The sequence below is a fragment of the Ictidomys tridecemlineatus genome, chromosome 1 (assembly GCF_052094955.1).
Source record: "Ictidomys tridecemlineatus isolate mIctTri1 chromosome 1, mIctTri1.hap1, whole genome shotgun sequence".
NCBI lineage: Eukaryota > Metazoa > Chordata > Mammalia > Rodentia > Sciuridae > Ictidomys > Ictidomys tridecemlineatus.
In genome coordinates, this window is record NC_135477.1 from 220,046,343 (window position 1) to 220,065,595 (window position 19,253).

Genomic DNA, 19,253 nt, shown 5'->3' on the forward strand with positions numbered 1-19,253 from the left:
AGTAATCTCTATTCTTTATTGGTTTGTAATGAAAATGAACATGAATAAAAGACAAATATTGAGGAGTATTAAGTTTTTAGAAGAAATTATTTATTTTGATTATATATCGTAATTTTACTAGAACAATGATTCAGGTGTTGTTGCATGTCAACAGTCTTAGGGCATGATGTGAATATTTAAATAAATTATAAATAAGTTTTTATGTCATGGTAAATAAATTTGATTGTCAGCTGTAAGTACGGCTTTTATTTTAGTGCTTGTAAATTTGGGGCTCTTGTGGAAATTTTTCCATATCATGTGGTACAGAAAATAAGAGGCACAAAATCAGTTTTCTTATAGTAGCTCTTTGGTAAGTATGTGACTAGATTATGTAACTAGATTGTAATTTTTAAAAATACTAAAGGGTTTATCATAATTTTATATATTTTAATTTTTTCATATTATTGCTTTCTAAATGCTTTTAATTTAATAGTTCTAGGTAAGATCTCGAACTTCTATTTACTTATTTTTTTGCCACTGGGAATTGGACCAGTAGACTGAGTTCTACTCCCAAGTTCTTTTAATTTTTAATTTTGTGACAAGGTCTCACTAAAATGCTGATGCTGGCTTCGAACTTATGATCTTTTTGCCTCAACCTCCTGAGTCCCTGATGTGAGCTAAAACGCCCAGTGGATCTAGAACTTTTAAAATTGTTCTTAACCATTCCAGCTTTAATAAAAATATAGATTTCCCCCTGATGTTTAAAAATTCCTCCCAAATTCAGAAAAATATAAATAAATGAGAAAGTTTAAAAAAAATCATTAATGCCACTTAAACTTTTTAGCATAAATGCTTTAAAAAAATTGAAAATTAAGTATTGTTTCACAAGGTATTAAACAGATGTTACATTAGTTACTAAAATTGATCTGCACCTCACAGTCATGTTTGACCTATCCAGCAACACCATCAGATGTATCAGATGAGTATTGGCAGTATTTCCTTGGCTTAGAGGCCTTATTGAGTGTAAGATGTACCATTGCTTTAGAAATAGTGTAGATGGGTTCAAGGAAGAATACAATTTGTTGATAATGAGTTGCATCCTACTTTCTGAAATTTGAGGCTGTGTTTCATAGAATGAAGGAAATAATGGTATTTTCCTTTTTACAGATAAGGAAATGGAGGCGAAAGGGATTAGGTGATTGCTCAGGGTAATTGTTAGCAATTATTGTGTCCTCTGTCTCTAAATTTTACACTTTTCTAATATAGACTTTCAACTTATAAAGAAGTTTGTTGACAATTGTGATTAGACTGTGTCACTTAGAATTAAGTAGGTTCAATAAAATGTCTCCCAAAATAAGGCAGGAGAGAAAAATCTCTCTACCTGGGATGAGGTGCTAGATAAAACTTCTAAGTGAATCTCACCACTACAGATACTTAAAGACCTTGAAATATATTAATTCAGTTTTGAAAAAATTGTTTTTATTCTTCAGAGGACTGAGTACATTATGGATAGACTTCGATAGAAAGTTCATATATTAAGTGCTTCAGAGACAGGATTCACCTTTTCCAGTTTTAACAGTTTTATAATAGATAATCTGTATTTTAAAACCAGTCCCCTCTAGAGAATCTACAGAGTGGCATTCCTTGAACTTAGTAAGGAGGTTACCACTAAGGTGGTTATCATCTCCTTCAACGGATCATCATGCTTGTGTCTTTGCAGAGAAAGGAGGGTTTTTCACGAGTGACGACCATGAATCTCCTCTTTCTTCCACACAAACTTTTATTCTTTTCCCTCCTGTCCCAGATCACATCCGTCCTGCCCTTAGTTTATTATAGTTTAAAATTTTTTTTTTATTTAAACATAGAACCTTACCAATGTGCTTTCCACATTTGGAAGATGTTATCTCTGACCCCATTTTGCCCTCAGTCATTCTCCAGTTTCAGAGATGTATATGTACTCTCTCTCCTCCCATTCCAGTCCTAGCTTGACTTCTTCCACCTCACTATAAAGTCACTGATTGCCAAATACTAAGAATTCTTGTCTATTTATCTCATTTGATTTCTCTTTGGTATTTGACCCAAGTGACCATCCCTGGTTTCTCCACGCTTGCTTATTCATAAAATCCTGCTTTCTCCTAGTTCTGCTTCTACTCTCAGATGTTTCCCTTTCTCATTTATGGACTTGTCTGTCTTTGCCCACATAGTAGTTGATGACATTCTCCCAACCCTTAGCTTTTTGCCCTTTCTGGGTGATCCCATTCAAGCCTACAGCTTCAGCTTTTGCCTTAAACTCATTACCATGTTGAACCCTTGAGTTTCTGTTTCTATCTTATAATGGTGCTACAGGTCTCTAACTTCCTGTGCCAGAAATCTTGCAGTTCTTTTATACTCCTATGTTGCTTTCATTTCTGTCAATTAAGTCAAGAAATCAATTCTTTTTTTCTAAATTTAGAAAATAATTATCTTCCTTAGTTCAGATTCTTATTCTTCTACTTCCCTAGAATGTTTTTTCCAAAATGCAAATCATGCTCAAAATTTTTTAGACATATATCCTGTTGCCTATAGAGTAATAGGTCTGAAAGTTCTTCTAATAAGCATAGATCCCCTCTTTTCTCTCTGCCCTCTCTGTGGGTGAGCTCATCAACTCCTGTGGCTTTAAATATCATCTAGATGCTAATGAATGCCAGATTTATATCTTTAGCCCAGCCTGGTTCTCTAAGCTCCAGGCTCATGGCCAACTTGACTTTTCTACTTGGATGTCTCAGTTCTCTCAAACTTAACTTGTGTCTTCTGCAAAACTCTTATTTTTTTTTTCCTTCAAAAACCTTTTCTTCCTTTAGTCTTTTCTGTCTCACTTATTATCTAGAGGTTACTACCCTCTGGAGACTTGCTCAAATAGAAATCTGCAGATTTGTCTTTCCCTCTCCCTTCACTCCCACATCTAGTAACCTGTTTGATTCCACTCCAAAATATATCTCATCTATTCATTTCTGTTTGTGTCTATATCATTACCTTAAATCAGCATGAAGCTCCTTAAGTGATCTTTGTATCTCTCCATTCTCCACCCTGCTGACTTTTCTTCATGTAGCTGCCCAGTATTTTAAAAAAGAAATAATGTTATATCTCTCCAGTTTTTTAATTCTCCAGGGGTTTCTCATTGCTCAACTTCCTTTCCCTGGCCACAGGTCTCCCTCTGATCTGTCCCCAACCTCTTTTGCCATTCTTCATTCTACTCACTGAGTTTTGGCCACTCAGTTTAGTGGCAGTTATCTTCAGGCTTCACAGGTCTTTTCCTTGGCTTGAAATGCTCTTTAGGATATTGGCTGTATCTCAGACTTTGAGCCTCATCTGAAGATCTTTTCCTGTCTTTCTCTGTTACTCTATAAAATGGACCCCTAATGTTACTCTGTATCTCAGGGTTTGTTGTGTTTCCTTTTTAGTGATCATAATTGGCAGTTCTTTATGCATATATATTATTAGTACCCTCTAGACTATAAGCTGTAACAGGACAAGCAAGGCCTGTGTTTCATACCAGCATCTGACATGATGGCCTTCTGGCATACACTCAGTGCTCAGTGGTCATGGACACACCTCCCTTGGACACATCCCTTATCTGTCAAAAGACTCTTCTTTTTTTAAGAGTTAACTCATTGCTTTCCCTCTCTGTGTATATCTCTACTTTGATATCATTTTTCCTGGGGTGTAGGTTTCCCTTCTTTGTATTTACAAACTCATAGCACTAATTCTAGAATTGGGTATTGCAGCCATTACATTGTATTATAATTGTTGACTTGACAGTTTCTCTCACCAGCACTGAGTTATTTTAGTGTAAGAATTTCACTATGAATTTCTATATCCATAGATGGTAACCCTCAGCAAAGTACCTAGAAGTCAATACATGATGAGAAGGTGGACCATCAGTGCTAATAAGTGAAAATTGCTATTTTCCCACCATGTCATAAGAGACTCTAAATTGGATTCTGGTCACCTTTCAGGGTTCTTTGGTTTGAGAAAAGAATAATTCATTGGAGGTTTCCACAGTGGGTGAATTTATGTCTGCCCTGACCATCCAGTTCGATTTGTGCTGACTTTAGGCTCCCAAAGCAGGGTTTTGTTTGTTTGTTTAAGTTGATTTCAATCCCAAGCTGAAAGGATTTCATGAGTGACATGATTTTATAGTCATTAGAAAGGCATATGTCTGGGTTGGGGTTGTAGTTCAGTAATAGAACTCTTGCCCAGTGTGTTCAAGGCCCTGGGTTCCATCCCTAGCACTATGGGTGGAGTGGGGGGAGATAATTGCAAAGAAGGTGTATGTCTCCTGCAAATTTATGAATTCATATTCTATCATATCCCGTATTCTAAGTTCATTTAGAATGCTTCAGTCCCAGTCAAGCACAGTGGTATGAAAGTTTCATACTTGAAATAGTGAAGGCAATATTTTGGGGATCTTCAGAGCCTTTATTCCTTTTGGGCCCTGGTGAGTAACCAGCATCTGTCTAGGAGTTATCACTGCTACTATCAGCTCACTTTGTGATCACATGTGGGCATGTTTTATACATTTGGTTTTAGCATTTTCATTGTCTATGCTTCATGACTTAGGTGTTTTGTCTAAAAGAAAAAAACTAAACCAATAAGCAACTATAGAAATAAGTCTCTTAAATTCATGGACAAAGGCCATCTTTTAAAATGTTTAATGCATTAATTAGTTCATGAGTATATAGTTTTGAAGTTACTTATTTGATAATTATAAAGAGTTTTTTAATACTTTAGTTTTTAAACTAAAATCTATTTAAAAGGGAAATATAACACTTATATTCAGATGAATTAGTTGAGGGGGAAACAGTGACTGAGTGTCATTCTGAGTGATGGCATAGGTAGTTATAACATGGGTAGCACTGGAGCCAGAATATGTGATTTTATTAAAGCTATTAGTAAGATAACTTGCAGGACTGGGATTCAAACCCAGAGTTAAGCTTCAGTTTTCTCACCCGTGAGAGAGATTAATACAATCTTCATTGGATGTTTGTGAAGAAGTTAGACAGACTGGTATGAAATATCAGTTGTAGTAAGAATGCTAAAGGATGCTAACATAAATTTTGTAAGTGTTAGTGTTCAGTCAAAGATTTATTATCAGTGTCTTCTAATTAATAGGAAGAATAAACAAGTAATCACATTATTTAATTGCAAGGAAACAAGCAACAAATTACATGAAGTAAGTGAATGAAAATATTTTCAATGCATCTTTATAATAATGTAAAAGTTAAAGATCATCACCAAAGCAGATTCTTTTAGAATTTTTAAAGAATGAAATGATGTTAGGAAATAAAAACTGAGTTTTGTTATTAATTAATTAGAGCTCTAGGAGTTTTGTCTTGTTTTCTGACAGTAATTCAAAAAGAAAAACTAAAACTTGTTTTGATTGATAACTGCTATTTTGATAATGTGCTTTATGAACTTAAGAGCATTGCGACATCTGCTAAGTTGTGCTATAATTGTGACATCTCCTAAGTTCATGTTTGTGTCCTGGCCTGAATAGGAAGGAAACATGCCTCTAGAAGATTTACTGGCATTCTATGGCTATGAACCTACAATTCCAGCAGTTACTAATTCCAGTGCAAATAGCTCTCCAAGTGAACTTGCTGATGAATTACCAGATATGACACTGGACAAAGTAAGTACAAGCATTTAAAAGAAAAATTCAGAGGGCTGGGATTGTGGCTCAGTGGTAGAGTCCTTGTCTAGCACGGGCAAGGCACTGGGTTTGATCCTCAGTACCACATAAAAATAAATGAATAAAAATGAAAGCATTATGTCCACCTACAACTAAAAAAACAAATAAATAAAAATTCAGGATCCATTTCTATTGACTGTTTTATTAGAATTCCCTTTGTTGAAAGCATTTTATAATGTTGGCATATAAACTTTATATTGACCCATAGCTCTTATTATTTTGATTTAAACTTTGTTTAATAGTTTTAATCACACTATTTTTAATAATATAATAATAATACCTACTATTTTAAGAGTGGGAAATAGGAATTTATTGCATACCTAACTATTCTCTAGTATTTTTTTCATTTTTCTTTTGTAGATAGATATATTTAAGTAGATTTTGCTTTAACTTCTTTCAATCTACAAACATAAGAATGTGTTGGTTAATAAAACCCCCAGAAGCCTTCAAACTCAGCTTGCTTAGGCATGGAGTAGTTGAAGAAAAGTTCTGTTTTCTGGGCTCTCAGAGTGACAGCAGCCATAGTAGCCAAGGATGTGGTGACCTTGGTGATTCTGCCTCACCCTCCCATGTAGTTGGGACTATAGGTACACAACACAATACCTGGTTTTGGTGAGGCTCACTACCTGCAGAGGAGAATCCACACAGCCTATGCTTTGCTAACATAACAGTTCCCTGGAAAGCTTTCCTTGGCTTTCAAGTCTTAGGCAGGGAGAGGAATATACATTTTGGAACCTGTCCTATGAGTTATGTTTTTCCCATTTTGAGTTAAATGTGATATTAAACGTACCACAAACCTTAGTTTCCATTATCACTTAGTATTGAGTGATGCTGCGTATTAGTCATAAGGATAACTGTACACTTATATAAAAATTAATTCAAACTTGCTTTTAAAATTATATCATTAGTTGGACTTGAAAACATTTTTAAATTTTTATTTTATTGTTGATGGAAAGTAAATATAATTGTTAACCACTTAGAAATCAGATTATTTTTGTGTTTTTTTTTTTTTTTTTTTTAATCTTTTTTGGAACTGGGGGTCGAACCCAGGGCTTTGGGAATGCAAGGCAGACGCTTTGCCACTGAGCTATATGCCAGCCCTATTTTTTTGTTTGTTTGTTTGTTTGTTTATTTTTGAGATGAGGTTTTGTTAGATTGCTCAGGCTGGCCACAAAACTTCTGGGCACACAAGTGATTCTGCCTCATCCTCCCATGTAGTTGGGACTACAAGTACACAACCACCATACCTGGCTAGAAGTCAGATTATTTTTGTTGAAAATTAGCTGTAACTCTATTTAAGTTCTCCCCACATTTCACAAATTAGGCAAATTATTTGTCTTAAGTGTGTAATTGCATTTGTATTATTCTTATTAATAGTATATTATTAAGTGTATAATTAAATATTAAATGTCCAAATATTTATATGAAGTAAATTATAGGAGATTTCAAAATTACTTTGCAAAACTAATAAGACATCAACTGGTTACTAATTGTATTATTTTATTAAAAATAAGAAGATATTTTTCTAGATGAATGGATTAAAAAAAATGTGGCATTTATACACAATGGAGTATTACTCTGCATTAAGGAACGACAAAATCATAGAATTTGGAGGGAAATGGATGGCATTAGAGCAGATTATGCTAAGTGAAGCTAGTCAATCGTTAAAAAACAAATACCAAATGACCCCTTTGATATAAGGGGAGTAAACAAGGACAGGGTAAGGACGAAGAGCTTGAGAAGATGATTTACATTAAACAGGGATGAGAAAAGGGGAGGGGAGGGGAGGGGAGGGGAGGGGAGGGGGGATAGTAGAGAATAGGACAGACAGCAGAATACATCAGACACTAGAAAGGCAATATGTCAATCAATGGAAGGGTAACTGATGTGAAACAGCAATCTGTATACGGGGTAAAGTTGGGAGTTCATAACCCACTTGAATCAAACTGTGAAAGATGATGTATTAAGAACTGTGTAATGTTTTGAACGACCAACAATAAAAAAAAAAAAAAGAAGATATTTTTCTTAATTGACAAAATATAATCCTTTCTAACTAGTATTGCCTTCCTAATCTTCCAGGAAGAAATAGCAAAAGACCTCTTGTCAGGTGATGATGAGGAAACTCAGTCTTCTGCAGATGATCTGACACCCTCGGTGACGTCTCATGAAACTTCTGATTTTTTCCCTAGACCTTTAAGATGTAAGAAACCCAGACATTACTGTTTGAGGTTTTTGTTTTGTTTTGTTTTGTTTGTGTGTGTGTGTGTGTGTGTGTGTGCGTGCACAGTGCTGAGAATTAAACTCCAGAACCCAGGGCTTCATGCATGCTAGGCATGCATGTACTATATCCCTAGCTAATTGTAGCAGTGGTAGTATGAGTACATTTTATTACTCAGTAATTTATGTTTAATTGTTTATTCTAGAATGATGTGTCTTACATAGTTTAAATAAAATATTATTATAATTGGAACAATATTATCACCTTTTTGTTGGGATAGAGGTAGTAAACTAAAGGCTGTTTAAAAATAGAAACATTGACTTAGTTTTACAAGGCTGCATTCTTTCCCAAGGCTCACCTGTTTCTATCTTAGTTCAACCATGAAGTTTTAAGAGATGAATTTTCGGTTTCTGTTAAAAGGCTCTTGCTCTCCTGATTTTGAAAACTTATCAGTGATAAAAAGTGTTTTTATTTTTAGTGGTTCATTCTTTTTTTCCTGTTAGTTCTCGGTGTTATCCCTCAATGTTTATTTATCAGTAACATTAAAAAGGTTTTAGACTAAAATAAATATTTTTTAATGCAGTCTATTTGTTTTAGGTATATTTGTGGTAGAAAAACTACTTGATTAATAAGTTTAAATGCACATTTATGAGTGTGCACACAGAAACCATTTTGATAGACTCAATCTAGCTCTTTGTATATATTTACTAATTAATGTAACAGAACTCTAGTGCTATACTGTCTTTTTAAGTTGATCACAATAGTTTCTTATCTCCCAATCTATTTATTGGTATGCTACAATAATTGTAAGGATATTATATATACTTTATATTTAGAGTTTTCACAATCCTATTTTGACTAATGTCCATTGTGAAAATAGTGGAAGTTTATTAGATTTCTGCTGACAAAGTATTCAACCAATTTTTATAAAATACAGCATAACAGGTATTCTCCAAGCTACTACAAAAGTTAGCAATGAAAATCTTGAAATTTTTTTCTTTTAAAGCAAATACTACATGTGATGGTGATAAGGAATCAGAGGTAGAAGATGTTGAAACGGACAGTGGTAACTCACCTGAAGATTTGAGGAAGGTAAATTGAATTACCATTATAATCTATTAGACCATTTTGGACTAAATTGCCTTTTGAAAACATTTGTGAAGTGATTTATGGTCATTTTGTTGTTTCAAGAGAAAGTTTCTTGGGACCTGTAGAAATCAAATTAGTGGTTTAAGACTTTCCCCCCCAAGTGTTTATAATACATTGTTTTTCTGAATTTTCCTGTAGGAAATAATGATCGGTTTACAATATCAGGCAGAGATTCCCCCTTATCTTGGAGAGTATGATGGTAATGAAAAAGGTAAGAAAATCTTTTGATTTTAATAGTGTTTGGTAGGCTGAACTACTACTTAATGTGTTTACTTAAATATCTGATTATATACTGGCTTGGGCAAAAATAGATAGATTTAAGATTGGAGGAACTTCTAGAGTGAGGATATTTAGGCATCACTTAGGGAAAATATATCAAAAATAACCAACTATGAGTCTCAAAGCCTTCCTACGTATAGGGGCTTCTTAGCCAGTGACTCAATGCTTGTTCAAACAGTGGAGAATCTTTTGAAGGTTAGCACCTTAACCTGTATCTTGCTTTAGTAGATGTTGGTAGAATCTCATCATCTGAGGTAGTGAGAATGTTATAGACGCAGTCTGTGGAGTGAAAACTCTTGAAGATAAAAAGAGATTAGAAGAAATTCTTTTGCTTCAGCTCTGAAAGAGCAGGAGGTGGAATGGAAGGATTCTGCTGTTTTGCTTTTGCAGTCAGTCTTTCTTCACATTTTTGGTAGATTTCAACTGTAGTTGGTTCTAAAAGTATGGAGAGGAGAGGTAGTAGGAAATAAAAATACAAGTATCCTTCCATAGTTGATCTTGGAAACCAAGTAGATTTGAAAAATTTCCCTGGGCATTTGGTCCTTTCCCAATTGAGTCGATTCTTTGCTGTGAAGTCACAAGGGCAAAAGCTACATAGTCAACACAAAGCCTTCCAGGTTCTTCTTTCTTCCTTTCCATTATGCCAGATTATCCATCATTTAAAGGAGGCTACCCTGGGGTCTTTAGCCTTGGCTGCTATCTAGCAACACCATTTTCCTACACTGTTTTCAAACTGATGGAAGACAGTTGTCCATCGGGGAACATATAATAGCTGGTGATCTTACTGTACCAGCCTCTTGCCTTCCACCCAAGCCACACATAACCTGGGAACCAAGTATCTGTTCAGCAGCCATAGGTTCTTAGATCAAACATAATGGAAAAAATAGTCTCTGTTTTGCAAATTGAGGAGGGAAGGTGTACCTTCTCTGTTAAGAGATTTAATCTTAACTATTTTACATATTTCAGTTGTGACCAAAGAGGAAAGAAACTTGTTCAAGAAACTTCTCTAAAAAGTCAGTCTTCATACACAGGCACACTTTGTTTTTAAGTTTTCTGCTAACTAGGAATGAGTACCTTCTTAGGCAGTTGTGAATGTAAAATATTTGCCATAGTCCAAGTATATAATTAGCTATTGACAAATTACTTTTATTAGTTATGTTTATAAAATATTATTCACTTGAAGAATGAATTGCACTTGAAGCACTGAGATAAATACATATGCCATCTATAAAGTAGAAGCTTTGAGTAAGGTGGTAGAATGCATTAATAAGATATAAAACTTGTTTTAGTGACATTTTGTTTATTAATGTTTCAGTCACTAAAATAGTATAGAACATTTAGTTCTCTGATTATTGTTTGCCCTTCTTTCCAAAAATAGGAAGATTTAAGTATTCTTGATTCCTCCTTTAAATAAAATTTATTTTGGGGGGAAGAAATCAATAAAGGAAAAATGTGACTTTTTTATTGTTTCATTATCTGATTTTTTTTCCCCTTAAATTTGTTTGTTTGCAGTTCTTCCCTTAGGAGATTTCATAATTCAGTCATATAGAAAATTCAAGAGAAAATTCCAGTGAGGTTATTAGAGAATTTAACAGGTCATTTTTACCTCTTTATAAGAAAAGTATAAGATACTAGTGTGGAGTTTTTAACATTAGACTTTACTAGGCATGGGAAACCTTTTGATTGGTCAGTAAATCTAACCACAAAAATAGTTTCTTGCTCTGGCCCCAGAACCCAGATAAGAAAAAGTTTTGTTTTGTTTTTTGTACCAGCAAAAAGTTCTTATCTCACAGTCAAATTACTGGAGTCCTCAAAGTTACTAGTCCCTGCGATTAGCCTATAAAGACAGAAGAACAGTTTGTGTGCATTTTTTAATGTGTTCACTATTTTTAATGTGTTAATGGGATTTTCTTTATCAGTGTATGAAAATGAAGACCAGTTACTTTGGCGTCCTGATGTGGTTTTGGAGAGCAAAGTTAAGGAGTATCTTGTTGAGACCTCATTAAGAACTGGAAATGAAAAAATAATGGATAGGATTTCTGTGGGAACACACCCAAGGGACAATGAACAGGTATAATTCACATTCTGTTCAAAACAACAGCTAACTTCTTGATTTCTTACATTTGATTGCAAAATACTTGTTTTTAAAAAAAAAATTCCTCTTTATTTTAAGAGGTAACTATATAATAGTTTTATGTCTTCTGTTTTTGTCTATACTTGTACTCATATTTTATATACCATTTTATATCCTTTTAATCACTTACACTTGTATTTTCCTTTGCCATTGAGAATTCTTTAATATCTCATTCTTGATGAATGTATTCCATCTTGTACTTTTAATATCTTATTTAAGTATTTTCTATGGTTGGACTTTAAGATTTCATGATAAAGGTATTGAGTTATTTTTGAATTTTACTCAGGAGGTGACTAAAAGGTAATGTCTATTAAGACTGTGTGGGGCTGGGGTTGTGGCTCAGTGGTAGAGTGCTTGCTTAGCATATGTGAAGCACTGGGTTCTAGTCTCAGCACCACACAGAAAAATAAATAAGAGTTATTTATGTCCAACTACAACTAAAAATAATTTAAAAATTTTTAAAGCTATATAAATTTGATTTAGGAGTGTTTGCTAAACACTTGTGTACCTATAGTTGCAGAACTTTGCCGATGATGATGTGGGATTGGGGAAAGGGAGTTTTGCCTATTAAGGGCTTTTTGAATACTCCACATTTTGACTCTCTGACATCATTTTGCCCCTTTGGATACTTTTTTCACTCTATATTACAAGCCAGATGATTCTGGTTAGTGGGAATCCAGAGATAGGTAGATTCAAATAAGAATTTCTAAGTAATAAAAAGAAATTATACTAGCTGAACTTAAAAGTAGTTTTTTGGTTTTTTTTTTTTGTCAGCTATCAAAAAGAAATCTCATTGGGATTTAGTATTGATAGTTTATTAATTTTAAAACATTAAACCTTTCACTCCAAGAAAATACCCGAGTCTCCCTTTACTTTTTTAGTTGCTCAAATATTTTTGTTTTTGAATATCATTTGCATCTCATAATTCTTCAATATATTTTATGTCTATGTGTTTATTTATTGCTGATCTAAACAAAATCTGTTATATTTATAATTGTGTATTGTTTATAGACAAACTAGTTTTTAAAATTTATCTGAAGCTAGTGAAACTGATTTTTCAGTTGTTTTTGCTCTTCTAGTATTTTTTGAAAATTGAAATTATTTTGATGGCATCATAATTGCATACATTTGTGGGTGGTTTTCTAGTTTTAGAGTTATTATTAAATTATACTTTCTCGTTCCTTCCTTGCCAGTATTTTATTTCTTTTTTTTCCTGTTACATGTCTTCGTGCATTAGTATTACAACTCTCAGAGACATTTAGTAGTAATAGTGATTTGGGGCCTGCTTTTCAAGGAAGTAATGTATCTAAAATTTTCTCATTAAGAATAATATTGGTTCAGTATATAGCAAGAAAATATCCATCTATTTTTAACTAATACTTTTGTCTTTTTTAATATTAGAAATGAGTGTTGACCTAGGTGCTTTTGGGAAGCTATTGAAGTGATTATTTTTTTAATACAATCTATTGATGTATTAAGAAAATTTTTTCTTATTATTGAGCCATCCTTACCTTTCTTGAAACATACTTGGAAAAGTTATTATTAAACTTTCGATTGAATCGTCTTCTACTTGTTGTATTCATAATTCCAACAGATAGAAATTCTAATTGGAATAAATGGTACCTTTCATATTAGATGAAAATAACCGAGCCCATTATAAACCCCAGTCACTGAAGTATCACTCCTATTCCAGGCCTGCTCCTGTTCCCCTTTATTAAAACTAAAAGGCAGAGAATGACATCAAGACATAGACTATAATTCTAATTTTTCTCAACTAGAAAAACTCATCTAAAATAGGGGAACTTCCCAGCTCAAAAGGCCCAGAAATTTAAAAAAAAAAAAAAATCAAGAATGATATTGATAGATGACTTTTGAGAGGCAGAGAAAGGCTGAATAAATGCAAAAGGTACCAGAATCAAATTGCAGGATAGTTACATACCTTCAAATGTCATATGAAATTAGAAAGCATTGTGGCCAGAGTTTGTTAAGACTTTTACAATATACCCGTTTCTTAAAATGCTGTTAGATGTGAACTATCACTGATTTTTGTTTATCCCTCCTTCTCTCCTAGGCATTGTATGAACTTCTCAAATGTAACCACAATATAAAAGAAGCAATTGAAAGGTACTGCTGCAATGGAAAGGCATCTCATGGTAAGAAACATTTTGATTCAAGAGAGGGAAATGGAAATGAGGCGATGCTCATTGGGGATTAAAATAAGTAAAGTATTGTCTAGGGAAGAGCAGTTTTATAACATTTTGTAAAATCTATGTTCATCTTCATAGCAGAGAATTTTTTCCTTTTCTTGCTATTTTTAGACACTCTAGAGATTTTCATGTACAGATTATTTACCCCCTATCACTTACACTTTCTTGAAGAAATAGTTACAGAATAAAGCAGACACCAAAGATGACAGTATACCCAAAGTAATTGAAATGAATGATTTTATGATTTCACTGAAAGGAAAAGTTGAGCTTTTTCTTTTCTTTTTTTTTTTTTTTAAATCTAGGCAGCAAATGAAAAGGAGATTGAGGATTTAATAAAAAAGGAAAGATGTATATAGTTCCTTGAATTTATTGCAAGAAATATATTTTTAGTAAATAATGTAATCTCATTTTTATAGTGCTTAGGTTTTGTATCGTGCTTCATGAAAAATGGTTAACTTATAAAATTTTCAGAATTTTTTTAATGGATAAGCATTACCATATCTTTCACTAAGTATATGTAGAGTGAAAGTAATACTAAGTAATATTATATAAACAGGTTGGAAAAAATAGAAAAACTGAAAATAGTACATTTAAATTTATAGATTGAGATAGCTATTGAAATATTTCCCTTATAAAAGTTGCTTCTTTAAAAGTAATTATTTTAAGCTGTTTAAACCTCTCACAATCTAAATACTGTTTTTTTCCTTAGTTCAAATTATTTTTTACCTTTACTATAAGATTACTGTTTATGGCTTTGGGGAACTGGTCCCTAGTACCATTCATTAAGTAAGATGTTTCAGAAAAAAAAAGGGAATAATAAACTAATTCTTAGGCATAGGCTGTGACCTTGTGAAGATCTGCCAGGTCTCTTGCCCAACTACATTTTTAATTCATCATCATTAACATCTGCTGGGAAATTTAATGGGATTTAGTGTTTTGAGAGCGTGGACTGTTTCTTATTCCCTTTATATTTCTAAGCATACCCCTCACATACTGACTTTAAATAAATAAATATGTGTTGATTGTACTTTATATATAGTCTCTAAAAAACATGGTTTTGACTAAGACCAGAATGAGGCCTTTTTATGTTCCATAAAGAAAATAACACCTTTTTTTCATAAGAACATTATATGTTCATTTTTTTTTTTAATTAGAAAAGCATAAAATTATGTTTTAAAACCCATTAAATTCTTATTACATGGTGCAGTGGGAAAAAAAGCATTTATAATCTTACATGAAATTTCCTACATACAGAATTTGTGTTCAGAAGTGAGTGAGAAGAGTGAGCTTATGGCCTGTTTACAGGAAAAATGTACTGAAAATATATCATTGATTCACATAAAAGAGTTTTGAGACCAGTGAATTTCATTTTAAAATTTTTTTAGAAGGAATGACTGCATGGACAGAAGAAGAATGCCGAAGTTTTGAACATGCACTCATGCTTTATGGAAAAGATTTTCATCTTATACAGAAGAATAAGGTAAGTTAGAGAAATTAAAGAATTTACTCAATAATTAGAATGAATATAAGCAGCTAACTTATGTCATTTGTATAGGAAAATAAAACAACAATTTTGTTAATTTTCCCTGATAGTAACATTTCTCATATTACTCTAAATATGTTTGAAATTTGCTCATAAGTACCACAGCTGCTCATAGGGTAGTATAGTCACATCTTTTGATATAAACAGTTAAAATAATATTGTACTCACAGAAAATGAATTCACTATATTTTCCAGAAAGACTCACTGTTCCACATTTTTCCTTATTACTTTCTTCCAAGCTTTTTGGAGGTTTGTGGCCTCAAAAATGTTTCTGTTTGGCAGTGAGAACTGCAGTTGCTGAAGAAATAAATATTGTTATTAAAAGCGACTAAATATATATTCTGACCAAAACACCAATTGCTGAGGAGAATATAGAATAACAGGAACTCTTATTCATTGCTGATGAGAATACAAAATGCTGTATCCACTTTGGAAGACAATTTGATAGTTTTTAATAAAACTTACTAAAGTCTTACTAAATTATTTAGCAATCCTGCTTCTTGGTATTTACCATATGGATTGAAGATTTTTATCTACACAAAAACCTGCATGCAAACGTTTAGAGTAGCTTTAATTATAATTGCCCCAAATTAGAAGGAGCAGATATTTCCTTTGAGGTGAATGGTTAAACTGTGGCACAACCAAATAGTGGAATGTTATTTAGCACTAACAAAGAATGAGCTCTAAGCCACAAGAAGTCATGAAGAATCGCAAATACCTATTATTAGATGAATGAAGCTAATCTGAAAAGGCTACATACTGCACAATTCCAATTGTATGACATTCTGGGAAAGGCAAAACTATAGTGTAGTAAATAGATTGTGGGTTACCAGAGGTTAAACAGAAAGGAGGTTTGAATAGATATCATACAAAAGATTTTAAAGAAAGTGACACTATTCAGTATAATACAGTAATGGTCACATGTGTTGTCAAAACCCATAGTGTATACAGTGTCAAGTGTGAATCCTAATGTAAACTATAGACTATGGGTGGCAATTATTAATTGATGTTTTAACAAATATACCATTCTGGTGTGAGATAGCTGGGGGAAAACTATGATAGTGAGGGAACCTATGCATGTATCTAAGCAGGAAGATATGGGAATTCTACTTTCTTGCTCAATTTCAGCATAAGTTTAATGCTTCTCTCTACAGACTGTGTCTAGATTCTTTTTTGTTTGTTTTTTCTTTTCTTTTTTTGCATGTGTTTGTCCAATTCTAGCACCATTTTGTAGAAAAGACTATCCTTCCTCCCTTGAAGCGCCTTTACTCCTTGGTCAAAAATCAGTTGCCTAAATTTTATGGGTATAATTCTCTAAGTTTTTTTTTCTATTAATGTATTTGTCCATTTTTTCTCCAATACCACACTGTCTTGATTACTGTAGCTTTATAATAAATCCTGACACTAGGTAGTGTCAGTTCTTTTAGTTTTCCTTCAATATTGTGTTGGCTATTCTGGGTCTTTGATTTTCCGTATAGAATTAGTACGTCATTCACAAAATAACTTGCTGGGATTTTTATTGAGATTGCACTGAATCAGTACATCAAGTTGGGAAGAACTGACATCTTTAACTGTGATCAGTCTTCCTATCCATTAACGTAGAATATGTACTTTGATTTCTTTAATCTGAGTTTGGTACTTTTCCTCATGTAGATCTTAACATATATTTTGTTAGAGTTATACTCAAGTATTTACTGGTGGGGGTTACTAATGTAAAGTTGTATTGTATTTTTTATTATTATTGGTTCTGGGGATTGAAATCAGGGGCATTCGACCACTGAGCCACATCCCAGCCCCCTATTTTGTATTTTATTTAAAGACAGGGTCTCACTGAATTGCTTAGCACCTTGCTGTTGCTGAGGCTGGCTTTGGACTCAAAATACTCCTGCCTTAGCCTCCCAAGCTGCTGGGATTATAGGCATGCGCCGCTGTCTCCAGCTATGTTGTATTTTTAAAATTTTGATTGTTTATTATTACTATGTAGGAAAGTAATTGATTTGTATTAACTTGAATCCCTCAACTTTATTATTATTGCTTATTAGCTCCAGTTTTTCATTGATTCTTTAGGATCTTCTATATAGATAATTACGTCACTGGAAACAGTTTTTTTTTTTTTTTGCACCTTCCCAATCTGTACACCTTTTATTTCTTTTTCTTGGTTTTTTTTTTTTTTTTTGCATTAGCTACATCTCTCTTTGTGAGTTGAAAATTTCATGCTTTTTATATAGAAGAAAGTCTAATTTTTCTCAAAGATGAGATGAAATCTTTAATATAGTGGATAATAAAATGTTTTTACAGAATTCTGGGTTGTCCTTTTAAGTCAAATAAAATCATCAATTTTGCAATGATTTGTGAAATTTATTCTGTCCATTCATTTCATAAACAATTATGTCCTTCCACTTACCAGATATTGTTTTAGGCACTAGCGATACATCAGTGAATAAGACAGAAAAGGTCTGTGGCTCCAAGAAGCCTACATTCTCTTTGAAGACTTATAGTTAATGATGTATATTGAAAGGTATACAGTATCTTGTTTAAAAAGCTTGTCCCTATTTTAGTTATCTTAAAATCACAATTCATTCAGGAGTCAGGATAGAGAATCTTAAAGTTCTTTAATTGAGTACTTTAAATTTCTTCTTCAGGGAAAAAACAAATGTATACTGGATAAGCATAATGAATTTTGATAATATATCTAATTCATTGCCTGTAGCTAAATCTAACAGTTAGAGGAAACCTAGTTTGGATATGGAGCCAAGTTTGCAAGGCTTAAAAGTTATTACCACTCGGTGCAGTGGCATATGCCTGTAATGCCCGCAGCTCAGGAGACTGAGGCAGGAGGATTGCAAGTTCGAAGCCAGCCTTAGCAACAGCGAGATGCTAGGCAACTCAGTGAGACCCTGTCTCTAAATCAAATACAAAATAGGCCGGGTTGTGGCTCAGCGGTCGAATGCACCTGAGTTCATTCCCTGGTGTACATACGTACGCACACACACACACACACAAAAAAAGTTATTACCAAATCTGTTGGAGCTAAGAGCCAAAAACATGTTGGAGGGGAAAAGCACATCCTTTAGCTAGAAAATCATCTTAAATTCCAAATGCTATATGTTGCTTATCCCTTTGCCAAAGGTTCTTTTGGATAACTGAATCCTTTGATAATCGAATGAGGCTGTGTTCCTTCTCCCCAGCAAAGTACACCTGCATATGATTTTGGGAATTAGTAGATGCAAGTGAAAACCATTCATGGGACCCTTGGGGATTGATTAATGCTAAAATTAAGAATTCCTGCTGTAGTCAGAATTATAGAATTCAGTAAAGAAAGGTAAAGGATTACACTATTTTAGGATTTTCATTAAATGTGGGAGATAATTTCTTGATGCACACTTGTTTTATAAAATACTACATTTTTTTAAAAATAGCCTTGGGCTTTGAAAACTTTTCACATGTAAAGACATTTCACTAATAAAAGTGTTCAGAATTTCATAATTGGGAGGAAGCATAATAAAATCCATGAATGGAAGTTTCATTATTGTGGGGGAGAAAGTTGCTTTAAAAAAAAGAGTTGGCTGTATTGGCTTATTTAAAAATTTACCTTTTTTCATTAGGTGAGAACTAGAACAGTTGCTGAATGTGTAGCATTCTATTATATGTGGAAGAAATCTGAACGGTATGATTACTTTGCTCAACAGACAAGATTTGGCAAGAAACGATATAACCATCACCCTGGAGTTACGTAAGTATCATGGGCTTGACTTCAATGATTTTGTTGTTTTTAACTGTGATAAGCAATCATAAAATTATTGGCCTGTATTTTTCAGGGACTATATGGATCGTTTGGTAGATGAAACAGAAGCTCTTGGTGGGACAGTAAATTCTTCAGCCTTAACGTCTAACCGGCCTGAGCCTATTCCTGATCAACAGCTGAACATTCTCAACTCCTTCACTGCCAGTGACTTGACAGGTAAAGTGAAGGTCTTTTTGTGTACTTTAGGATAGCATGATGCAAAATTATA

At 33.3% G+C, this 19,253-nt stretch overlaps 1 protein-coding gene across 3 annotated transcripts in view; it reads left to right on the forward strand.

Moving 5' to 3' along the window:
• Mier3 (MIER family member 3) overlaps positions 1-19,253 on the forward strand; it is a 30,832-nt gene that overhangs the window by 7,547 nt on the left and 4,032 nt on the right. For 2 of the 3 annotated variants that reach the window (XM_078016328.1, XM_005319612.5), the window contains exons 4-12: positions 5,516-5,650; positions 7,790-7,910; positions 8,935-9,020; positions 9,216-9,288; positions 11,276-11,427; positions 13,562-13,643; positions 15,083-15,177; positions 18,846-18,973; positions 19,059-19,201. In XM_078016328.1, the coding sequence (XP_077872454.1) occupies positions 5,516-5,650; positions 7,790-7,910; positions 8,935-9,020; positions 9,216-9,288; positions 11,276-11,427; positions 13,562-13,643; positions 15,083-15,177; positions 18,846-18,973; positions 19,059-19,201 (1,015 nt within the window). The remainder of the gene's footprint in view (positions 1-5,515; positions 5,651-7,789; positions 7,911-8,934; positions 9,021-9,215; positions 9,289-11,275; positions 11,428-13,561; positions 13,644-15,082; positions 15,178-18,845; positions 18,974-19,058; positions 19,202-19,253) is intronic. The other variant, XM_005319613.5, reaches the window with a different exon arrangement.